Raw genomic sequence first — 25,748 nt, 5'->3', positions numbered from 1 at the left:
ATATTTGATAAGGTAGGTCTCCAATATATTTATAGAAACAAGTTAACTTGTAGTGTGAGTCAGATTAAAACAAAACTATTTGACACTTACAAAAACAAAGTGCTGTGTAAACCCAAACTAAGAACATATTGTCTGTTAAAAAAAAATTATCAGACAGAGCTTTATGTCACTCTTAACCTAACCAGAGCTCAGAGGTCTGTATGTGCTCAGCTGAGATGTGGCATCCTTCCTCTGGCATTAGAGACAGGTCTCTTCCACGCTGTTCCAGAGGAGGAGAGAAAGTGTTCCTTGTGTGATTTGGAGGAAGTTGAAAATGAAATGCACTTTTTATTCTACTGTCCATCACATCATGATCTCAGGTGCCTCTTTTTCAACAAAATATCAGAAAACTGTCCTGATTTGTTTTCCATGTCTGATGAAGATAGACTTCACTTCCTGTTTACACACAAAGTGTTTCAGTTTGCTCAGTTTGTGTTAAATGCTATTCAGCACCGTAGGAGCACACTCTATGTCTGATTTAGTTGTTGTCAATGTCAAATGTCTGAAGTGTACCACTGTGCTTTTGAATTACTTTAGGTCATTGTTGGATATGTGCAGTAGTAACTGCTCTTCTTTTTTCTTTTTTGTAGTGTCTTGTAAGTCCACATGGGCTGGGCACCTTTATGGTGCACGACACGATGAATAATAAATAAACTGAACTAAACTAAACTAACTAACTAGCTATCAACAAAGCATAGAAAAATACATGGTTGAATGAATGAATAAATAAATGAATACATGTTACCCCTTCAAATATCCCCTATTTATTAACGTGCAATTACATAAGTCTCAATCCTTTTTTTTTGGGATCAAATTTTTTTATTGTTTTTAAAGCTATGCATAAGTCTCAATCCTAAACATGTTCAATACGCCTTCAACCTATCTTCTTAGTTCTGTACGTTGTTTTTTAACCTATGTTACAAGTCTGTGCACATTTCTTACTCTATCTCTGGTTTTGTAAATATGTTGCAAATAGACTTATTTAACTCTGCACATACTTTTCTTAGGGTATGCTTAATCTATTTTTAATTTTTTTTAATAATTTCTTAATAATTACTATTTTATATGCTCTTTATTGTTTACACTAACCACTTTGCTGCTGTAACACTGAAAATGTCCCGTTGTGGTACAATTAAAGGATTATCTTATCTTTATTTAAAATTCCTGTAAGTCCAACACAGGTAAAACAGAGTTTACAATCATTACTTACAACACTGCTGCAGTGCAAAGAAAGACTTTATTGAAACAATTTGTGTGAAACACAACTTTTGAAAGGTCCAACACCTAATTGCTTCATTTTCTCCTTATGGCAACGTTTTGCAATGTAGTCAGATCTCTTTCATATGAAAAATATTTTTAAGAACCTAACCTATAACTACAAAGCAAAGATATCAGTGGAAATGTTAAGGCACTTGATCACTGGAAAAGGCCACATAGAAATGTTTCACTCATTTGGTTCTTTAGTAACCATGACAAACACAGAAAATAAAAAACAATTAACATTTCATATGGCAGTAAAGACTGAGATGAAGATGGAGGTAAGACAGACCAAAATTATACTTCAAACTATTTGCTCAAAAGAACAGACACAAACTGAAATTTGGTCCCACAAGTTCAAGAAGCGCTTATGCATGACATAATGATCAGGGATATAAAATGTACTGTATAAATTATAAACACTTGGCTATTAACATAAAAACCAAAAACCAAGATACTGGTTTTAGGCAAATACAGAACCATTGGAACATTGTTTAACCAGCAGGTGGCAGTAGACATCATTAATAAGGCTACACTGCAGTTTCTGTGAACCAAAAATGGAAAAATACCACAGTGAAGAGACATTACACCCTTCTTTGACAGTGTTTCCTCTGGCTTTGGTTTAATTTTAACTTTTTAAAAGACTGAGAATATGATTGATAAGCATGAGGTCTCTCCTCATGGCTACTGATGTGGAAACCTAAATAAAACCATCCTTTATAATAAATGTACTTCTTGAAAACTTGACAGTTAAATAGCATAAAGTAAGGATGAACCTGGAATAAACATCCAATACCTTCTTGTTACTGAGGACCTGTGGCTAAGTCATGTGACTTTAAGAGCTTGTCTAATGCAAAAAGACAGGATGAGTTTTTTGTCACAAAAATATAAAAATAGTCTTCCATAATTTTACTTTGCAACTCAATAAATAAAGCCAGCACTGGAGAATAATTTTCTTTGTTAGCCAGCTTATGTTGTTGAACAAAAAAAGCATTTAGCTGGCGATAAACAGTATCACAGAAATTTGAAAATAAAACAATCGACCAAAAAAAATTAACCTTCACCAGAATGGAAGATCACATTTGTACGACTCTTTTGATGGGACGCAGACTCTGTTGTTCCTCTGCTTGAGACCAGAAATGCACTGTCCAGTTCTGTGCACATTGTAGCTTGATTGAGAGGTTTTAGTTGTCATCATCTGCTCCATTAATTTCTCAGCAAAAGAAAGGCACACAAGTGACAGCTTCGTGATAAAGTCACATTATAGTTGACAATGATATGTCTCAAAGTCAGGAGCTAATCTTAGAAAGATGAGCTGTCTCTGTGCCTCCTTATAGGGTTTGGTCTTATTTTGAACCTGAATTCTTTCCTGCTTCAGCTTGAACATCTGGTTGCCTGAACTCCCCACTTGCTTCGCTTAGCATCACATAAACTGAAGTCCAGTGTGACTATGCTCGTTGAAAAGCATTGGTGGGGAAGCACCGGCTTAGCTGACGGAGGGAAAACGTGTTTCTCGTTTTATAACTTGTTAAGAGCAGAATGTTAGGTCTCCTCGTCCCATAGACAGAGCTGTTTTTGAGGAACGTAGTACGTGAAATGGTAGCCTTTACTGCAGCTCTTTATGCCACACTTGTAGTTCGAGCCTCTTCCAGTTGTGTCTCGGCTGCGACAGTACTTCAGCATACATGGGTACCACTCCAGACGCAGGCTGTATGTGCAGAGACACGGTTGCCACAAGTCTTTAGTGGAGTGACACGCCTGAAAGCTGGGCACCTCTGTTGTATGGGGCAGGACCTCGAATATGGAGCCATCCACTCCTGTGACACAGACATGAGAGGGTGCATTATTACCGCAGCATTAAAAACAAAAGAAGGCTATCATTCTCTGTGTGATTTCACTCAATTAGATACTGTATTGAGTTGAGAGGGGGAACCAAGTGGCTACAAAGAGAGGAGGTGGTGCGGTAAAAAGGGCAGCTTTGTTATGCAAAGGAGATGCTACTGTGATTCCCTCCGCTGATAATGGTGCGGAGTGCTTGGTGAAGCATGACCATCAACATTGTTTCCTCTACAACAGTGGTGTCAGTGGACAATACTGCTGTCATAAGGATTCTCCTCAGCCAGAATAATGTGGACTTCATTGCTACTTAGATACTTGATCCCACTGCAAAAATACATTATATTTAACAGAAAATGAGATGTTCTCAATCCAGGTGTATGCCAGAGAGTGAGAGTTGTACAATAATGTCACAAATTGTCTGGGGATATTTAGAGCAGCCAATCCAACATTAGGAGTATCCCAGCCCAATCAATAACCATGAATCATTCTCTATTCTCATCACCTCGATTTAAGTTTCAAGTTTAACTTTCACTTTAGAGGCACAAAAATAATATATGCTGATTGATTTCAGAGTTGAAGCCAAGCGGTAACCTCTGGTCTTAAAATATGAAGCCCATGCAGAAGTGCTAAAAATTGCAGTTCATCAAGCATCCGATTCAAGCTGGCAGCAGAAACCACATACACACACATTCAAAAAAAGACGATCTTTGCAGCAATAATAAACATGTTTACAGCCTGGTTCAAAAAATGATATAGGTCTGAGTAGCTAATATCTCTATCGGCACACAGTGTATGGTGGGTGGGGGGTGGGGGTGATAACTCGGTATTTTCAAAGATATTAAACTTACAAGTTTTGCCCAAATATGGACATGGCTGACTTAAATGACAGTCAGGCACCCTGTAGCTGTTAGCAAAAAGGCTAAAGGCCCGCTTCTGTACCTCACACTAGCTCAGACAAAGTTAGGTTGTGTTCAGCAATTCCAGTATGGCACCAGCTTACGATTGGCTTAAAACAGTGCTCAGGAACAGATGGGTGACGTCACAGATACTATGTCTTTTTTTAATACAGTCTATGGTTGAAGCCTGGCGTGACAACTGAATGCAAAGAATGCCTGAGCTAGTTGGGGATGGATTGAAATTTATACATGCAAGAAATAAATAAAGCAACAACTATAAGATTTCAGTGGGAATAAAATGTTTACATGTATTTTAGAAGTCCAGTTTAAGTCAGAGTAACAGAATAAATGTTGTTTTTTTAAAACATTGTGTAAATGTGCTGTGTGTTTACTCAACTAGACTCGTTTTTATTAATATAGCACCTTTTATATATTCAAGCGTGCAGCCCAAAGTGCTTTACAAAAGAGCAGACAGAAAACAACAGCAATAGGTCAAAGTAGAAAGGAAAGTGCTATAAAATATTAAAAAAATGAAATCATGATGATCAAATCAATACAATAAAATAAGAGAAATATCAGAAAAAATAAAATAAAACAAAATCATCACAATAAAATAAATAAAATCAGATAAATACCAGAAAAATAAAATATCATGAATATAAGACATAAAATAAAATGAATAAAAATAAAGCTAAAACATTAGAAAATAATTATATTTAGAAACCAATGGATGATGTCACCAACTTCGTCCATGGTTTATATAGTCAATGGGAATTACTGATTGAGAGAGATATAACTCTCACCTCAAAATCTGTGTTTATTGTTAATCTTTTTCAGTCAGGGCAAAAGTAAACAATGGATCAGGAATGTTAGGAAAAACAGTAAAAGGTAAACAGAGATTTGGGGAACAGTAATGGAGCCTTATCAAGAAGAAGCCAGAGACAAACACATGTGATATCACTGTAACAAAATAGAAAGGAGCTGTCGGGTGATAGAAACAGGGGAGATAGGGAGTATCGAGGAGATAGAGCGTGTCAGTGGGAAGGGAGATAGAGGAGCAGGCAGAACAAAACAACAGCTTAAGCAATGCAGGTTTCCATGAAAAACCAAGACGAGGTGACCTCTGACCTTTTTCCAGCCAGTGTTTAACATCAGACTCTCTGGTGTAGATGGCTTCCCGGGCTTCGCTGCACATGTTGTGGATGTGGGAGCTGAGTTGCCAGGCCCGGCTTAGATTGACTGCTGCACTCATCGTCAGCTGCTCCAGGCCTCTCCGCTCCTCAGCCAAGCGAATGGCATGAGGGTTTTTCTACACAGCGAGAATTAAACGGGACGAAATTAGAACATGTTTACAAAAAAAAGACATTAGTGCCACTTAGCTGCGGTATGTGTCGTACCTGTCTGAGACGCGCCATGGACTCGCTGGGGATGATCTCATTGCGGTTGAGGCGAGAGATGAAGCACAGCGCCTGGTACTGGTTCTGCCCCCTCTCCAGCTCCCCGAGGATCAGCGCTCGGAATATTTTCACATCCTGCAAGACATCATGGGTGAGAGATGATAAACAGACAATTCCCAGAAGACACAGATGTGGAGCATGAGGTGAGGCTGTAATAACTTACTGTTTATATGTGTAGGCTCATACAAATTAGAACAAATATTCTTTCAATTTTCCAGACACTTAAAGTAATTCAATATGTGGAGCTCAAGGATGTTCAAACATCTGTCTACTAAAAGCAAAGACGGGTTTATGCTACTATGCTCATCTGACACTTTGTTGACCCTTTTTATTGTCTTTATGTCTGCGCAACATATCTCTGGTCCTGCTCTGGTTATTTTGCACTGTCAAATTAAATCCCATGGCATGCGTTTTGACACATGTACTAAAGTTTCTTTCATGCTGTAAAAGTCTGAAACATTCAACCACTCGGTTTTATGTGGAACTGTACAAGTGGGAAAACAGTGATAGTGGAGAATTCACAGAAAAATGTGTTGCTGTTGGCAAGTGTATGAGAGATCTGGCGCCAAACCCAAGGCCATAAAGAGTTGTGTGAGGGGGCATGCAAAGCATGATGGGAAGCTCCAGTAGTGGGGAGAGTAGAGCAGCAGACCTGTCTCCCAATTCAACAGACAACCCTCTAGCCCACCCCCAACTCCACTCTTTGGCTCCAGCTTGTAGATAGACAGTCCCAAAGCCCCCCTCCTCCGCTTTTCACACAGCCATCTGAAGCCAACAGGCTGTGGAGGAGAAGCTGTTCCTAAGCAGGAGGAACTCTGGGACAGATAAAACAGCCCAGAGATAACCCCATTGAGTCCCCCTTAAGCTCTTTGGTCCCGCTTCCTGTATGCAACAGTGTACCCACTGGCAAAGAAGCAATGCAGCCTGGCTTTGGGAGTGTTTACGCTCTGTAGCTCTTTATAGACTGCTTTGCATGATCACTGGTTCCCTTCCTAAAGAACCACTTAGAGGTCTGTGAAAAGGGTTCTTGGCAGGGGTACAATACAAGCATGGGTATTACACAAGACAGTCATGCAAGACTATTTGACCTTTGGTGAGCAAATTAGAGAGCACATTTTGAGTTGCAGATTTTATAAGATATTAACCTCAGATCTTACCCTCTCATGTCTCTGTGAGCTGCTCAACGTTGCATGAAAACAAGGACTCAAAAGATCGAAGGAACAGAGAAAATTGAAATTAAATACCTCAGATGTTCCCTTGCTGTGATGACATCCCCAAAGTCTAGTTTTTCTTAACCAAAAGAACATAATACGGATGATTAAAGAGAATGTCAAAACTGCAGGGGGCATGAAAGGGGCGCAGTTTCCCCTTGAGTGTAGGGACACGCCGAGGCCACGACTTCAAGACCTCCCATACTGCAGACACACGGCGCTACGCTGGGACGCAGTGTGTGTGTACATGTGGAAGTGTAGGCACAGAGAGGAGGGAAGGTATTCATGGCGTGCGCATAGATTTGCCCAAGGGCTCTCTGGGTAATTACAGAGAAGCAGGGTAGCTCCATCAACTATGCTCCTTTGGATGTTCCTGAATGGTAGTCGCTGAGCTTTTCTCCTCCTCCTCCTCTTGTGTAATTATGTGTCCACATTAATGATTGTCTACTCCTGCTACACTGCTTTGGATTCAGGCCAAATGGGGGCAAGAAGAAGGCAACTGTGCTTACTAAGGTGGTGACCACTGTAAGCACAGTCTGTGACTAGTCTTTTAGTCTATGACTAAAAACTCTGTGACCTCTGTGACACATTGTCTTCAGATGGAAGAGGGTGTCAAAGTTTACTAGTTTATAGAGGGCATAAGGGAAAAACAAGCAACTTTTGAAAACAACAGAAAATCTTAGCAGAACAAGTTAGTTTGCAATTATTTGCTTTCGTTAATTGATCAAGATGAGGAAAAAAAGGATACTCCTCTCACGTCTTTAAGTTAAATATGTAGCCACAGTTAGCAGTGGATTAGCGAAGCTGTGTTGTATAGATGGAAGTGTGTGCTAACTCTGTCCAAAGTAGTGATGCAGAGTGAGGAAATTACAACCTGCAGTGCTCTTCGGCATGATACTACTAGAGGTGCTTCAAAACGCTATCTGTGTCATATTTGCTACCAAAGTCCAAAATACTGGCTTTATGTACAGCAAAAGCTGATATTTGCAAGAAGTGCAAATGCAAAGTGGCTTTCTGACAGCATGTTAAGTGCTGAAAAATCTATATATAGAGCACACTTACACTGTTTTGGTTGGACTTTTTTAAATTAGCTGCAGCGGTTGATAGCTGAGCTTCCATACCGGTTCTCTGACTAGTTTCTCAACAGAGGGGGCGAGATGACAGGGATCCCCTGTGGGTAATATACTGTCCTAGAGAACCTCATACAAACCCACTTAGAAAAATTAAGCAATAAATAACACATGGATTAGCCTCTTGTCACATATATCAGATTTCAGTAACTCTGAAGCACAGTAATATGGAAATGTACTTTTTGTTGAAGCAATAATAAAACTTAATAAAGACATTTTTTGTGTGTTTGTGGAGATAAAGCACTCAAATTTGTATTATTTTTATATTTTTCATTTTGTGCCTTTAATGATGGGCCAGCTGAAGAGAGGCAGAAAATGTAGGAAGTAGAGAGTGGGGGAGGACATGTAGCAAAGGGTCATCATGGCTGGAGTCAAATCAGTGATGGATTGTAGCCTCTGTACATTGCGTCCTAGCTTGTTCATAATAACAAATGGAGTTACAGCAGCAAACAAAAAGGTGTACAGTACAAGAATTTCAACAAGAATATATATAGAAAAAAAATGTCCATCAGAGACGACAGCTTGGCCATAATTCTCCTGTCAGCCACCACCTCCACAGGGTCCAGGACTGAGCTGGCCTTCTTCTCCAGTTAAGGGAATATATACTATAGCATCAATATAGTTGTATAGTGATTTGGAACTTCCTGTCAACTATGACTAATTGACAACACAAAGGGGCCTGGTGACTCTCTCTCCTCTGCTCTCAGTCCGCCTACAACACACATAAAGGTAAAATGTGTGCCAAGAGAAACTGCGAGACTGCAAGAGAATGAGCGGCACCTTCCTGCACAATAGAGAACAGCTGTAAAAAAAAAAGGAAGAAAAAAGGTCTTAATTTCCACTTTCATCACTTTGTTTTCCTCTCTCTCTGTCTCTAATTTAGCTCTTTGTCCATGCTGCTGTTCGCACCTTTTCTTCTTCTTGAAGAAAAACTCTGTCGCTTTTCAATACTACTGTACTACTACTAACCTAAAAAATAAAAAAATAAATGACTGTTTAAGAGGACAAAGTTTGAAAATGTTTTAAGTATGAACATTTTTGACAACCTTATGTTAAGAAAATGATCAAGTCATAGAGGTAGCACTTATTAAAGTTATGTCTGTCTGCAGGAGAGGGTCTCCAGCCATGTGTCACTAGAAATAACATTTAGTTGCCTTGAAATAGCAATAAGAAACCAGTGTTGATACCTTAGCGGTTTGGGTGCTTCTGAGGTAATAATCAGCATGGCCACTAATCGCAAAAAGAAATAACAATGACATCATTTCCACATCTCACTCCAGACAGGAGCTGCTGGATTCAGTTGTTTGTTTGGACAAGACAAGACTCAATTCTGCCTGCCTGAAACCAGCACTGGCACATGCACACACTGACTCATTTGTGTGGAGTGCAGTAAAATCAAAGAATGCGGCAAAAGAATGAAACACATGTGAGGTGTGATTAAAGGGGATTTTACACCTGCTGTTGTAATGACTGGCAGTATTTAAACACCAGGAGAGAATGTGTACTGATCAAACTACAGCTACCTGTTTGGTAAAGACGAGACGAGACGAGCGGCAGTAGTTGAAGGAGTAACTGCTATTTCATCCTGCTTTTCAGCAGATTAAGTGAAAGTTAGTGACACATTCAAGCAGAAAAATACAGATTCAACTTCAAGGTATCAAAGTTGGTGTGCCAGAGACTGAAAATAAAAAGTAAGGCTACTTAAATTCCTAAGTACTCCTTAAAGAAGTGAGGTCTACATCTGGAGAATGAGTCACCACCTAAAAGTGCATTTTCACAGACCTGAGTCAAATTAAAGGTCTGCAGACCAACATTTAGAGAAAATCACCAGGTGCGGACATTAAGAATTAAAAGGGTGACATTTCCCTGCCTTGAAAAAGACGGGGTAATACCATAATCAAAGGACAGTGTAGCCTTGAGTTTTCCCCGACCAGAGCCCTGTAAATGTCAGCACGGCTATAAATAATCAACACAAGTACAGATTCCTCAGCATCGCTCCCCGACACCCGGGACTTAGTCCATTTGGAGACAAACTACCACTGGCTAACGGCCAAACACAAGTCTGTATTCATGAAAAGTGACTAGCGGGTCACAGTATGACCTGTTAAACAGCAGAAAGGTGGGGGGCGGTTTCAATGCTGGTTACCTTTGGTGGGCCAGGTTATTTAGGAGGTGCACAAAAGCCTATTCAGTCAGTCAAAGGGTGCCATTTACAGTGCACATTCTCAGTCACTGTAGTTGTAACCCAGCTAACGAAATACCTTCTTTTCACTCAGCTTGTACCTGCTGTACTGGCTGTGAAAATGGGAGCTGTGTGAAGCCAGAACTGAAAGTTATTTTCTCTAGCTAAGAGCAGTTTAAATATCAGACTGTAATGACTTCTACTGCAGGGCCATTCTAACTGTGCCAACTCACACTTGCATGCAAGGGTGGACATTCAAACACACACTAATTTATGTACACACACACACACACACAGACCCACACACAAACACAAACAGTGTGCCAGCAGCTATTCCCTGTGCGGGAGGCTCTTCCTGTTTTCCAATCCCCTCTAAGACCCTGTCTGTTGATAAGGCTGCCGGCTGGCTGGGGAGTACTGCTGGTCAGCCACGCTCTGATGACTCATTTGGGATCATGGTGGGTCTGTGTGGGTGTTTGGGTTGGTCTGTAATTATTTGATCAGTCAATCTATTAAAGTATGAACCAAAAAGTTCTCGCATCTTATTAAAAAGAAAAAGAAGTTGATGAAAGGCTGGAATTTGTTCTCACTGCTCCTGAGCCAAATCTACAGTTTTTTAATTAAGTTTACAGTTTCAGCATCTATATTAGGCTTCAATTTGATCTCTTTATGTGGAAAATAAACAATGAATTATCTGTATTTTCATACCTCAAAAGGACTCCACACCCTCCCCTCTTTTAAAAACACCATAAAGATCTACCATGTCTGGAGACGAGGCGGATATTTGCCTTGGTGGCAGAGGGGAGCCCCAGGTGTAGGCAGGGATTAAAGATCATGTTGGGAGAAAAAGGGAGAGAGGGTGAGACTCACTCACACGGACAAAAGGAGCGGGAGAAAAGCTGCTGTGTTAAGAAATGCTTGAGTTGAAGCTAATTACACAGTCTCAAAAAAGCAGGAATGTGGAGTCACATTCGAGGCTGGGTCACACCTGGCTGTCCATGGAGCGAGCCAATTAGCAAACAGTGGTAGTGAATGGACAATAATAACATTTCAGGCCATGGAAGAAAGGTGTTCTCCTTGGCTTTTCTTTTGACAACAATAGAAGGTAACTTACTTTTCCAACATTTTAAGGAAGTTACACACAAAACAAGAAAATGAATAGCTCAAAATCACCATTTAGTCTTTAAAACCTGTGCAAAATATGTTCAGGCCACATTTAGGGAACTTTTCATTCACAGAATCTGGATACAATTATCCAGACACCCCAAACAGTTTATGGAAATTATGCATTCAGGAAATGAGAGGGAGACAAACAGTGGGTGCTAACAGGGAAGGAAATGAGGCAGATAGATAAGGCATAAACAATGGAGATGGCTACGGTCCCATTGAGCCTCTGACCGTTGTCCCACAGCTATCATATCCTGTTGCAGGGGACACACAAACAGCTCTTTAATGAAGTTAAAAAATAATACAACACTTAAAACTACATCTAAAATATTCTTAAAGGCAAATGCTGCAAATGCATTCTGCTACTTACTACAGTATTCTTTGAAAGTTTATTGTCACAAGTTTTGTTTCTTTAACTTTTGGGTTTCTTTTATAGGACTTTGACAACAGAGACAGTGTTTTATGACTGGAAAACTGACACAAGGGCCGTTTATTTTACAAGAATCGAGGTGATGCAATACCATCCCAGGTGTGGACCTTTACAGCTTCAGCACTAAAGCTGAGTGAGCTGACAAGTGTTGCATAGTAGGTCAAACACAGTGGATAAATGAGTTTGAAAGTATCCAGACTTGAGCCAGCTGAAAAGACACAGCCACAAATTTGACAGAAGGACATTTCAGGACACTAGATTGAAAGCAGGACAAGTTTTGGCCGAGTAAACCCTTTGTTAGTTCTATTTTGTTGCAACCTTTAAACCTCTGAGGTATCCTGAAATTATCAAACTATGCTCCATGCTATGCAAGCCACAACTACTGCTGTCCACCGTCTCAGATCACTGGAAAAAACTCTCAAGATGTGTCATTCTCTGCTCCGACCTCTCCTTGCACTTCTGTGGGAATGGAGAGCTTTTTTCTTTATCAGCAGCTAAACAGACGAACATCTGGCCTGCCGGTGGGAGGAGGATAATGGATAAAGACATCAACAGGGGCCATGAGAGGCCAAAGGGGGCCCATGTGGGGCCTTGAAGGGCCACAACAAGGCCACAGAGGCAGCTATTTTTCTAGGACTGGGAGTCAACGGGGAACAAAGGGTGGCTCGGAGAAAAGACTTAAGCGCATGGGTTCATCTTTGAAAAGATCCAGCGCCTGCACACATTGCTGAGAGAGGACACAGAAAAAGCTTCCAATAAAAAAAGAATCTACCTGGAAGTAATCTCTGGTATAAAAATGTATCAGTGCATTAGTTTTTCCGTGTAGAGCGACCTCATAGGACCTCTTACTTTAGTAGCTTCTCTATGGAGATTATCACTCCCGCGCAAAAAGGGACCATATAGTGAAGTGAAACTGTGTAGGAGTGAAGGTCTTTTAAGGTACTGCTCATAAAACGCTTGATAACCTGTGTATTTATGAGGGTTACAAAGGAGAAAACGGATGTCTTTTCTGGCAAGCTGGTCGTATTTTCATTCAATCTGGGACAGCTAATCCCGTGGTTGATTTTATCTATCAATGACTCGCAGATGACTCGCTCTGACCTTTCACAATAGCATCAAGGCAAGCCCATGTGCTTCGTTAATGCCCCATCAACAGGGTCTGAAGCAACAGCAACATTTCCCGGAACAGGTGACACTTACCTGTTACAAAGACTTGACAAGTTTGTGCAAGTGACAAAGCAGGATGGAGTTTCAAGCCTGAGTGAGAGGTGAGGTGTGGCAGCCAAAAGAAAAAAAAAAAAGACATAAAATGTGGTGACTGCACTGCACTGCACTGCACTGACTTGCAGTTGCTTCATTTGGCAAACAAGTGGATTTCCCACAAACAAAAAGAACAAAATGGGTTGGTTACAAGCCTCCCACGCTGGGCAGAAAGAGTTTGTCTAATAGCTTGTAAACGCCTGAATCCAAATCCATTTTAACAGTCCTGATGTTTGACACAGTTTGAGAAGGCTGTGTGAGAACAGATACTGTATACCCCAAGGGGAGGGCTTTATAAAAAGGCCGACCAACCTGCTTCTCATTCTGCTTTGGACATAGCACATGAGGGTGTGTGAAGAATCTACAGCTCATTCTTACAGCTTGGGTGTATCCATGAAGCCTCTGTGCTTTGAAGACAATCAGAACATGCACGACAGTGCAGTAACCTGAGGGTAAAACTGCACCTGGATGAAAGACAAGCCACTTTCATTGGGCCAAAATGAAATAAGGACCCGTCTATTCAAAACAGCTGACGTGCTCCTTCTCATCACATTGTTTACATGATGCAGATCCATTTAAGACGGTGGTGTGAGACAACAAGTGTCAAGAGGCCAGAGACATATGTTGCTCTCATGACCTATTTGCTCAGAAAGGGGTCACACATGCGATAAACACTGATGTTGATAATTTCAACCTTTCCAGCACAGAAGAATACCTTGCATAGTGAATGAATGTTAAAAAAAAGAGGCATGATTTCTCATTGTTACAAGCTATTTGAATAACTTCAGCCTTAGCTTCAGTTATAAAATACAGCTGTTAGGATATACCAGGATCAGCATGGGCCTCAGGTTGCTTTGGCAGTGCTAATTTTCTACATAAAACCAATGCAGTACAGCATTCTCAACACTCAGCATCGTGTTCCATAGGCACCATGTTTTTTTTCCTTTCCAATAGTGCACCCTGCTACACGCAGCATGTTTGAAGCATAGTGCAGCTCAGAGCAGCTGAACTCAGTGTACAGAGAGCAACATACTATCAGCAGTTTACAATCACAGACTGCATAAAAAATGGACGTAGTATCTGTGATGTCACCCATCTGTTCCTGAGTGCTGTTTTGGATACCAATTGTCAGCAGGTGCCATATTGGAAATGCTGAACACAACCAAACTTTGTCCCAGCTAATGTGAAGTAAAGAGGCGGCTCTTTAGCCTTTTCACTAACAGCTGCAGGGTGCCCGCCTATCAATCAAGTCAGCCATGTCCTTATTTGGGCAAAACTCGTCAGTTTAATATCTTTGAAAATACCAAGTTAGGAAAGAATTCACCCCATGTACAGTGTCTGCCGATAGAGAAATTAGCTACTCAGACCTAAACCGTCTTTTGAATGACGCTGTAAACATGTTTATTATGCTGCAAAGATCTTCTTTGACCTCTTAAGACCAGAGGTTGCCGCTTGATTGCAATGCCTGCCCGTGGTTGATTTACTGCCCATTTGGAAATTATCCAGTGACTTTTGAGATTCCACCATCTGTGATTATGCTACAAAATTATAACGTTTCAGTTTTTGCAGGTTTAAATGTGTCTAATTTGTATATATATGTTTATGATCATTTCTTATATATGCAATCTGATATACAGTCAGAGGTTGGTACATGGTGTTTTATTTTGAAATTGAGCAGATCATATACTTTGTTCCTGTGACTTGACTTCCTGTCTGGGTCAATCTGCTCTGCTTAACTTGACACATGCAGGGACCGGGCTCCATTGGAAATACACTCAGTGCATATCTTTAGCAGAGCAGGGAGATGCTTCTAGAAGAAACGTAGATATGCCGCAGGGCGCCCTTGTGGAAACATAAGCAATGACTAGAATGGGCACAAATCAGCTCCAGAGCGGTGATGGAATGCAAAGCACAGGCCATCTGTGGAAATTAGATGTTAGTCAAAGTAAGCGAAGGGGGGTTTTTGGTATCAGTTGAAATCTAGTCTCAAAATTTATTAAGTGATATTGGGAAACCAAAAATCAAACATCATAGTCATTTGGTCACAGCACACAAGCTCTTTGTCACATTTTTTTCGGCATCTTGGTGTGGACAGTATACAGTTAGAACATGATATGTCTGGCAAATGTTTAGCGATATATTTCTTTGAATTAATCAGAACTGATTAATATATACTTAAGTAGCAGTAGATGTACAAAATGTGCACTACTGCATCTGAGAACTTAAACCCCCCTTCAGTGTTAGCTCATCCAAGAGGCCTGTGGTCACTCACTTCCCTGCATTAATCAAACCCACTAGTCTGAACACAAAAGCAGGACACAGTGAGTACAACTGATTAGTCTCTCTGACAAACTTTCAGCATCTGGACGGACCCAAAACAGCCTTTCAAATATGTGAGATATTTCCCTTGGATTAAACTCAAAACTTTAGTTTATGCTCAGCTCAAGGTTTCAGACTGTGTTATACCATAAATTGTTGAAGGACTGAAAAAAAAAGAGCAGATCTGAACTGAAAGTCAACCCCCACATAACATAAGAGCGGTCTTCTTTTAGGCTACACAGCACATCAGGTTGGTCTTGTGTTGCAAAATTGTATGCTGTCATCATGATATCACTGAACTGCAAACAGATTGTTGCAATTTGACATAATTTTGAGCTGTAAATACATCACTGTAAAACCAGACTGGATGACATAGTGAGGTTTCTAGCAAAAAGCCCCTCTCCTACACGGAAAAAAAGTCAGTTGAGCAACCTACACATGCAATTACAGGATAACCAGGGGGATAAACTCTTTCCAATGATGCCCCTCTTTCATAAAAATGACACAACACAACAACAATGACAAACTAAAAAGATGATGTTATCCGCATAGGTGTGAGGAGCAAGCTAAACCACATCATATTTTCCCTGTCGGCAGAATGATCCGTACCCTCCCGAATTCCCAGCACGGCTGATTCTCACAGTGAATCACTGCTTGGATAGGGTTGACTAAACTTCCTTTTCGCTCAGCCAGTGTCTAATGGCTATAACATTTAACATTGCATCTTTGCCACGTAGTCACAAAGCAGAGAAAAAGAAAGAAAACTGCTGTCTGGTGATTATTCACAGAGCTCTAAGACCTGATCGTTTGTTTGGACACAGACTTTATCCCAGAGGAATCAACTGTCTCGGCTGGATCAAAAAAGTTAAGATTAATGATGGCTGATAGTGATTAGTCTTTCAAAAGAGTACTTCAACTTTAACAACACTTATCCACCTTTGGCAGCTGTTTTAATTTAAAATCTCCAGTGTTTAACATCCCTGTTATAACGCTCTACTTCCCACGTGCTGGACTGTATATTCATGGCAGCTGGAAGTGACAGCTCATCCAACTTTCCATAAATCTTGGAGATAGTGTACAAGAGCTGAATGAAAACCACATGCAGGAGAAATGAGAGGAGAGCAGGAGGGAGAAGAAAGAGAGGAGGGGGGCAAAGAGGCTGACCTACAACTGAAGAGATAAATCAGGCAGCGGAAAAGTTAAGTGATCTAAGAGGTTCTGCTGGCTTTATTCATATAAACAGAACCATATGTGCATGCATGAGGGGACACAGCGACATAGAGGCCCCAGCACCGCCAAGCAGAAGGCTCCCTGCCTCCTCACAGATCAGTGTACATCTCTTTATATCAGTTTGTCACCAATGATTGGGGGTGACGGTCTCTTCTCTTTCAACTTGAAATTAGCTGTTTTGGTTAGTGAACCAGACGTGCAGATCAAAAAGGTCAGACATGCCCACTTAATCCTGGTAAATCTCCCCCTTCACATCTCGCCAGCCTGTCAGCTTCTGTGTGACAGCAACCATCACAGACACATGCCTTTGCTCTGTGCGCCTCTCTGAGTCTCCCCAACCCACCCACCAACCCGCCCTGGCTGTCCACACAGCAGTTGTAGTTTTCCTTCCAGCGCTGACATTAATGTGTCTCAGAGCAGTCATTGTCAAAAGTGAAACAGTGTCAACTTCCCAAAAAATCATGGATATAGCACTGACACTCAAGGAGGAAACTCGATCTGCTAGTCTACTTATAGTAGAATGCTAAATATGGTGGCTAATGATCAGCTCTGGACCTGAGAGCAGCAGGGCCACTAGGGTCTGTGGATGTCCACATCTAAGGAGCAGCAGCTGTCTTGACCTCAGCAAAACTCACACTGAGATGGAGAAAGATCAATGAACAGTTCTACTTAAGTTCATGAGAGAGTTATAGTGATCGCTCAGGGGAGATTTAGCTTTTTGGACATTTTCCTTTAAGCTTCAGATTTGTGAGCCTCTTTGACTAGAGGTGAACATGTCTCCTAAGCCAGCAGGCCTCTGTCTTGAATTCATCAAGTCGTCACATGCATATAAACCAGCCCTCTGTAGAAACATGACTTGGCTGTTTGGGGTTTTTAGGTCATGTGAATCACTCACACACCCTTTTTTGATTAGTTTTGGTCCTGAAACCTCCATTTAGGGAAACGGGTTATTGCTTTGAATTAAATCAAGGGTGCCCAAAATGAAGACGAGGGACCATGAGCTGTCCATGTGAGAGCTCCAGGAGGTTCACAAGTAAAAGAGGAACAGGGTCAACTAGGATTGTACCAATGAAGTTGCCTTTACATATCTAACTACATCCCATATATGCTTTATATATATAATGTAACAGACTTTTGAAACACTCAATTAATTGGTTGGCTTAATGGGGATCTCTCACAGAGCACTAATGGGTCCCCTGCCTCATTGTTGGGGGTAAATTAACTATTTTTTTTACAAGTTCTGGTTCAGGCTGAGTTCACAAGAATAGATTGATGTTAGGCTTTCTTACTGTAACCACTACCCCTCGTATCATTATGGTGTCAGACTGAGTGGGGAACTACATCCCCTGAAGGCACCACAGTGGAGTTAAAGCAGTAAACAACAGGACCACCTCTCACCTGTTTGAAGTCCGCCACAAAAGTGATGAGCGTCCCATCTCCCTGCTTGAACTCGAGCGATATGAAGTCCCTCTCACTGTCCGCCTCCAACACTTCCTCGGTCACCAGTCCGTCCGTGAGCCGGACCCGGACCCGCAGCTCTGAACCGAATCCCACAGCGACCACCAGCACCAGGGCGCAGAGCCGGGTCAATATCCGAGCTGAAACCGCACAGATACAACTCGCAAACATCCCCAAAAACGCAAAACTGAACCTGAAAGAGGAAAAAATCGAAGCGAAATCCAGTAGTTAGCGTTCATATCCCCTAACTGTTGTCCTGGAGTGTGCGTAAAGTATTTTCCTTCATATTCAAAGAGCTCATGTAGTCCCCTGTGTGACACCACTTTCCAGATTAACGAGCACGGTCATAGGAATCACACGACAGTCCCCCCTTGCTCCAATCTGCGCTTTTGACTCCGCTGGAGCTTTAGTAGCTCACTTCCATTGAAAGTATCTCTCTCCGGCGTTGTTGATTAGCTCATGCGCATTTCACTTTCTCTTCAACAAACTCTGCGAAGTTCCGACGTTGCTTCTCGTTCTGCTTTTGCGCAATATTCCTCCTCTTCTTCCCACCTTCATCTGTTAATTCAAGCACTTACTATCGGTTTCCCACCAGCTCTCGCCTTAGCCTGCAAACTTTGTGTTGTGTGTGTGTGTGTGAGAGAGTGACTGAGTGAGTGCAGAGATGGTAGTAAACTCTTAAAGCCATACCACCCTCTGAAAACTCTGCCCATCCCCCTTTAAAGGCCTCATGTGATTCTCCTGCACTCCAGCAAGCTGCCTGAACTAATAATACCCCCACAACAATTATGACTGAGGTGTTGTTGGGATTTGTAAATCACAGTGTTGAGTGGGTTGTTCATGGGTTGTAGGGATAAATAAGAGGCTGGTGTGCAAACTGTGAGCTGCAGCTGGTGGTGATCAAAAGCAAACATCAAGTGGAAGAATTCTGGCAATATTTACTTAAATTAACAACTCTTTAAAAGTCCAAAATAATATGATAAATGCATAAGAAATAAAATAGGAGTTTGACTATGTCATTTTGAGTTTATTTAGAAACAGAATCAGAATCAGCTTTATTGGCCAGGTATGCTTGAACACACAAGGAATGTGACTTGGTAAGCTGTGCTCTCTTCGTACAAGGCATAAGAATAAGACAAATACAAATAAAGATAAAAGTATAATAACAATAACATCAGCTGTAAATACAAAAGAACAACAAATAGGCATGACTAATATGTACAGGCTAAAATAATACGATAATAGTGCAGTGGTGAGTAGCAGAGGTAGCTTTACATTAAAAAGATAGTAGTTAAATAATAAAATAAATAGAAATATGGAATTCTACTTGGAGAATTGTTGCATTGTATATTTACATGTATATTTACAGAGAGTATTGATGCAACAGGTATGACACTGATATTTATAACACTTTCTGGGCATATAACTTATTATGTGGCTCATTTGTGACACAAATGTGTGAAAGTTAGACTTGTACTGTGAAAATCAGCACAGCAGTCTACCACCTACAGCCAAATAAGCAAACCAAACATCTTCTATCATTGTATAATTTCATTTTTTTAGTTCCACTGAGCTTATGACGGGTTTAAAGTTGTACCGTTTTAATTTAGACACCCACATGTTTGTTTCGTCAGTGTACCTTAAGAATCTAATCTATCTGTCACATCTTTTATTTATGAATTCAGGAGAGGTACCTTCAGAAATAAATCTATCCGATAATTGTTACCTTTGATGACAACATATGGTTGATGAACCGGTTCCAACTCTGGAAGACAAAAAAGACACAGTCACTGCTTTATATTCCTGACGCATGTTATTTATGATGTCCTCGAGGGAAATCTTGATAAACCAGAGAAAGAGTGAGGCTGCCTATCAGACAGAAGATCTACGAGCCCAATCAAATGGTTGATTATCACTTCATGTGTGTGTGTGTGTGTGTGTGTGTGTGTGTGTGTGTGTGTGTGTGTGTGTGTGTGTGTGTGTGTGTGTGTGTGTGTGTGTGTGCGCGTGTTTGTGCTACAAAAAGGGAGTGTGTCATCCCTGCAGTAAACCACCTGAACAGTTGTGTTGTTATCACTGGAGGCTGACACACTCCATTCCAACTGGGTGGGCTCACAAGTGACCCCGAATGTGGCAGGACGTCTTGAGTGCTGCTGAGAGAGAGAGAGAGAGAGAGAGAGAGAGAGAGAGAGAGAGAGAGAGAGAGAGAGAGAGAGAGAGAGAGAGAGAGAGCAGTGAAGGAGAAAACAAACAGAGGGGCTGTAAAGCAGAGTAAACATTGTTGTGCCTAGGCCTGGCAAACCAAACCGGGCCCTGTACCCTGATAGACTGGAGGAGTGGAGGTCAGGCAAACATAGCTCTTTGTGATGGAGTTTAGTCCTTGAGTATTCTCAGTCTACATCTTACTTTAGAGCATTTAAAGATCTGCAGACTAAATCTGGAGGTGATGAGATGAGATTCCCCAAAGTCAATGTGATTTAAACCCTCCTGGGCTGTCTGCAAACATGTAAACCTAACTCCTTGCTTCACTCTTATTATCAGGAGCAACAACAGTTTTGGAGCTTAGTTAAAAGTCATGTGCTCACTTGTTGCACTAGCTTCTGCATCCACATGCACACACACACACACACACACACACACACACACACACACACACACACACACACACACACACACACACACACACACACACACACACACAGCAGTCCAAAGTGCAGTAGCTCTATGAGGCTGTTTGCTAACAGTAACTCAGGCAGATAGCAAAGACAGGCACAAGCTTTAGTGTACAGAGGGTGTTTATGATTAACTAGCTATTGTGTTGTCCTGCAGTAATCCCTGACACAATAAGCAGTCTCCTGTTAACTATGCCAAATGCTGTCTTGTAATGTACTGCAAAAGAAAAACTGAGATCAAGTTTAATCTATATGTACATATCACTTAGCCATAATGTGATGTATTTTCTCAATCTCTTGTTATAATGGTTATATTTCTTGAACTTCCTGGATTATTCTCTTGAACGTTGCTTCAAGGAAACAGTGAATCTGTTTGCATTCCTAACGGCAAAAACCTGTGAAGAAGACACCACAGTCTTGTCTGGTCAACCTCCTGAATGTGTTTGCTTTTTAGTCAAACAACACAGCTGCGGAATTCTCCTTATCTGAACCCTCCTAATCTTGAGGAGTGTATGCACAGACTCCATAAAAAAAATGATGTGAAAGTACAGATAAAGGAATTATTTGAATATCATGTTAATTTGACTTCAAACTCAAACTCAAACCAATCAATCAATCAATCAATCAATCAATCAATCAATCAATCAATCAATCAATCAATCAATCAATCAATCAATCAATCAATCAATCAATCAATCAATCAATCAATCAATCAATCAATCAATCTTTATTTGTATAGTGCCAAATCACAACAAAAGTTATCTCAAGATGTTTTTAAAAACATACAGTAGCAGGTTTAGGACTATACTCTATGATAAATTATTAACAAAGACCCAACACCAAGACAGGATACAATCCAGTACCCTCTTACTGACAGTATTTGATCTTATTTCATCTTAATCCCCCCCAAACATTTCACCTTGCAGTATTTAGCTAGCAACAGCAAGGAAAAACGTTAAAAAGGCAGAAACCTTGAGCAGAACCAGACTCATGTTAGAAAGCCATCTGCCTCGACCGAGTTGGGGTTGGAAAGAGGGATAGAGGAGAATAAGAGAGATGGAGAAATGATAGTGATGAGACGGAATTCGTAACAGCAATACATTACAATATTAGTTTAAACAAAAATGTCGAATCTTATTTTTCGTCTGAAACCACTGAGCAACATGTCGGTAAAAACAACCCTTGGTGTGCACTTGAACTTTAACTGCTAAACATGTGAAGTATTTGCACCTTTCATGAGGCAAAATCATGCTTATTTGGGAGGCATTCAGCTTTGACCACAGCACAGGGTGCTAAAGCTGCATTCCAGTCATGTGTGTGTTTATGTGTTTGCATGTGCATGGACTTGCATGGGGTTAGTTTAAAACTGGTACATTTGCATGGGATTTGTGCCACCCATACTGAGCTTCTCACCATAACAGTAATTTTCTGCTACTGAATTGAGCAAATAACCTGACACTTTCTGCATCTCATCACCAGGTTAGTCATCCTTTTAATAAAAATCCGTTTTGGATTAAAAGGATTTCTCCAACACTGTAACACACTGCTTTCATAAAGAGATTGGATACATCAGATACAGAAAAACAATATTTGCATTTTGGGCTGATCACTATCACATGCCACTGAGCTGTAATACTCCTAATACTCTTGCCCATAATGGTTTGCTTGAATGAAGTAAGGAGTAATCAGAGAGCCTCCAAAACCAACAAACTGGTGTTGTTTCACCTCTGTGGGGCTACAGAATGAGGACAGAAAGTCAGGGAAAGTAAAGCGCTGTGGTTGATTTAGCTGATCCTTCCTCCAGACATATGTCAAAAGTGTTTGTGTGTATATGTGTGTGTGTGCTTTTTGAGAATGTGTTCTGTATTTACACAAGGATTTTAGGAGCTAGAATGGAGCAGCTCTGCAGTGCTCTGATGATATTTTCATATCTTTTCTCCACATATTTTCTTCCCTCCAACTGCTTTCCCTGCAGAGTGTTGGGGCAGCAGCAGCGTCTCTGGGTTAGCTGACCGAGGAGAGGAGATATCCCCTTACACATGTGGGGCTCTGGGGCCTAAGTAACCCTGTGGAGGACAGGCTCGCAGAGTGGGGGATAGAGCAGGGAAGAGAAAAAAAGGATGATGGTGAGGAAACCAGGAAATAGGAACAGAGTTGAAATTCAAAGAAATAGATACAAATGAATGGTCCTTGTAGTTGATGTGGGTGTAACCTTGTACACTACTTAATACTGCAACAAAGAGAAGAAATGTTCTTCATTACCCTGGCATTGCCAAACCACTCATCTAGTGTGGCTTACCAGGCGCTTTGACGCCAAATGAAGGCGGTTGCCATATTGAAAATACTGACTCAACCTAACTTTCTAGAAACAGTCAAAGAGGTGGAGCTAAGGTGGGGGCTAGGCCTCCTAGCAAAGAGCTACATTGTGCTGGCCTGTCAGTCAACTCAGCCATGCCTCTAATTATGTAAATCTATGCATAATTCTGAGTCTTAATATCTCGTTATAAAAAAGAAAGCACCTCAGTGTGTAAGGAGAAAAGAAATGAGCCATGCAGAGCAAAAACATATTTTTTTAACCAAGCAGTAAACATGTTTAATATTGCTGTTGAAATGGACAGATCAACATGTAGGTAAAAGGGTGCTACCGGGGCTTTTGAAGTCGGCCTCAAATGGACATTCAAGTCACTTCCGCACTTACCTTATTACAGTTTTTCTCAGTTGCTTTGGTACATTTCTCGAATCATCCTCAACATTTGCAAAACAGTAAGTGCGTTTCTCAAAACAATTTGTACAAATAGCAAAACACCATGGATTACCTGCAAAAGCCATTATCTTGCTCAAAATCCTTAGGTCATCTCTCAAAAGTAAATATCTGTGTCAATGAACATGTCAGTGCTATCAGAGTGATAAGTCCTTGTGTCATTGTGTACGGATAAGACAGTCAAATTGCTTAGTCATGTTGTCAATATAACAGTGTACTCTGGAGGGACGTTCTGATGTAAACTATGGCTAAAGTTTTGATGACAGTTATTGTAAATTGTAAGTTACACCTTCGTGTATGTGGGAGATTGATTGCAAAAGACTGGACAAGATTCACATTTACGCTTTTACTGTTTGTACTTAAATGTGTTGCCTCCCAACTCCTCCACCATGCAGCCTCACTCCTCCTCCTCTTCTTCCTCTTCTTCTTCTCTCTGGCTGTTGACCCAGTCCAATTCCTTGTCCTTCCATTGTCAGACATTGTAACATTGTGTTGTGCTCCGGCTCTATATAAACACTTGCCAGTTGATGGTTCATGAGATGCACCTTTGAGCTATGTCAGAAAACTGGTTGATCATTGGTTGATCTAATGCTTCACACATTTCCCTTCGTTAGAGAAAGTCAACATTCACCTGGGAGCAATTTACCAATTTAGGACAGATTTAGGAAACAAAGTCTGATGGAAATGAACAAAAATATGACTGACATATTCTCACAACATGTTCAACCATTTTGCATGTGAAGACTTATGCGATGAACTAATGCCTAAATGTGGTGGAGGGTGAGACTATTCAACAGAGACCCATTATAATACATTTTGATCAACATGACATAAGCACTTGATAATGTAGGAAACAGCAGAGAATTGTACATAATCATTTGCATGGATGATCCAAAGCATTTGCAACTTGTTCAAAGAAATGAGAAACTGCTTTTTTGATGTGCAAAAGTGATGAAATGATTTGAATATTGAACAAGTAGTTTTGAGAATTTTCAATTCTGATCTGAGAAATGTACCAAAGCGACTGAGAAAAACTGTAACACCAGAGGTTTCCACATGGTTATGACGAGACCATATACTAATTGGGGTAACACACATTTCTTATACACTATCAAAGGTTCAATCAACAAACTTATATGGCTTTTTGTTCAACATCATAAGCTTTTTCAAATATGCATAATTACTATATATTCTCAGGACAGTGTCTTGGTTACACATGTCCCCCACAGAGTGAAGCTTGTCTTGTCTAACAGGAGGGAGGCAAGGCATGATACAGAAAGGATGCTGTGGAAGTCACTGGTTGAGGCAGATGGCTGTCTAACATGAATATGGTTCTGCTCGAGGTTTCTGCCTGTTAAAAGGAAGTGATTCCTTGTCGCTGTAACTAGCTAAATACTACAAGGTGCAATCCTTATGGTGGATTAAGATGAGATAAGACTGAGTCCTGTCAGTAAGAGGGGACTGGATCTTACCCTGTCATAATATTGGGTCTTTGTTAATAATTTAACATAAAGTATGGTCTTGATCTGCAATGTTTTTAAAAGTGCCTTGAGATAATGTTTGTTGTGATTTGGCGCTATACAAATAAAGATTGATTGATTGATTGATTGATTGATGATTGATTGATTGATTGATTGATTGATTGATTGATTGATTGATTGATTGATTGATTGATTGATTGATTGATTGATTGATTGATTGATTGATTGAACTTGTAATGCTATAAGTTATTCAAGATGGCAAGTGAAGCAGAGTCCAGCACCACATCATTATGTGCACCACAGTCCAACCAGGAAATAAATGTCAGAAACCCTGCCCACTCACAATGGATTTTTCTGCCTTTCTGTTTACACATCAGCTCACCCAAACTTTTTGCAGACAGTTTGCCAGGCTGGCAGGAAAAGTACAGGATTAAGACAAACATTTCCACATATGCCACCCACTTTGAAAATGTTCAAAAGTTTATAAGAGTACAGTTTATGCTTGAAAACAGCGATTAGCAGGACAGCATTGAGTGACCAACACCCATCATTTTTCACATGAACTTTACCCTAAAACATTTTTAACGTGGACTTTTACTCGACTTTGTACATTCACATCTTTACTTTGATGGAAGCAATTGATCTGACAACTTCCTCCACCAGTGTGGACCAGGCACATGTCACATCTTGTTCCAGTGTGTAGGAGTAAAAACTCTAGTCCAGTTTTATTGACTCTTTGTTCAGACTTAGTAACAAGCAACAGTCTGCCAGGAAATTTGTTTCATGGTCTTTGTTTGTTGATCTTTGTTACATAATCTCAAGTACAAAAATGTTTGAATGCTGTTTAATGATTCCACAGTATTTAGAAATACCCACTGCAAGAGTGGCATCCAGATGTTCTCGTGTCATAGGGGCACAGTTCAAAGAAGAAAAAAACATGGCCAAATAACAGAGCAGGG

At 40.7% G+C, this 25,748-nt stretch overlaps 1 protein-coding gene across 1 annotated transcript; it reads right to left on the bottom strand.

Moving 5' to 3' along the window:
* Positions 1 to 1,257: 1,257 nt before the first annotated feature.
* oafa (OAF homolog a (Drosophila)) lies at positions 1,258 to 18,572 on the bottom strand. Its single transcript, XM_034701404.1, has 4 exons — positions 17,816 to 18,572; positions 5,429 to 5,563; positions 5,160 to 5,340; positions 1,258 to 3,113 (listed from the first exon to the last, which is right to left on the bottom strand). The coding sequence occupies exons 1-4, from the start codon at positions 18,044 to 18,046 to the stop codon at positions 2,839 to 2,841; spliced, it is 822 nt and encodes a 273-aa protein (XP_034557295.1). The 5' UTR covers positions 18,047 to 18,572; the 3' UTR covers positions 1,258 to 2,838.
* Positions 18,573 to 25,748: the final 7,176 nt, after the last annotated feature.

Source organism: Notolabrus celidotus, chromosome 14 (assembly GCF_009762535.1).
Source record: "Notolabrus celidotus isolate fNotCel1 chromosome 14, fNotCel1.pri, whole genome shotgun sequence".
NCBI classification, from domain to species: Eukaryota; Metazoa; Chordata; class Actinopteri; order Labriformes; family Labridae; genus Notolabrus; species Notolabrus celidotus.
Note: the sequence above shows the minus strand (reverse complement) of the source record. Positions and strands in the feature narration are given on the sequence as shown.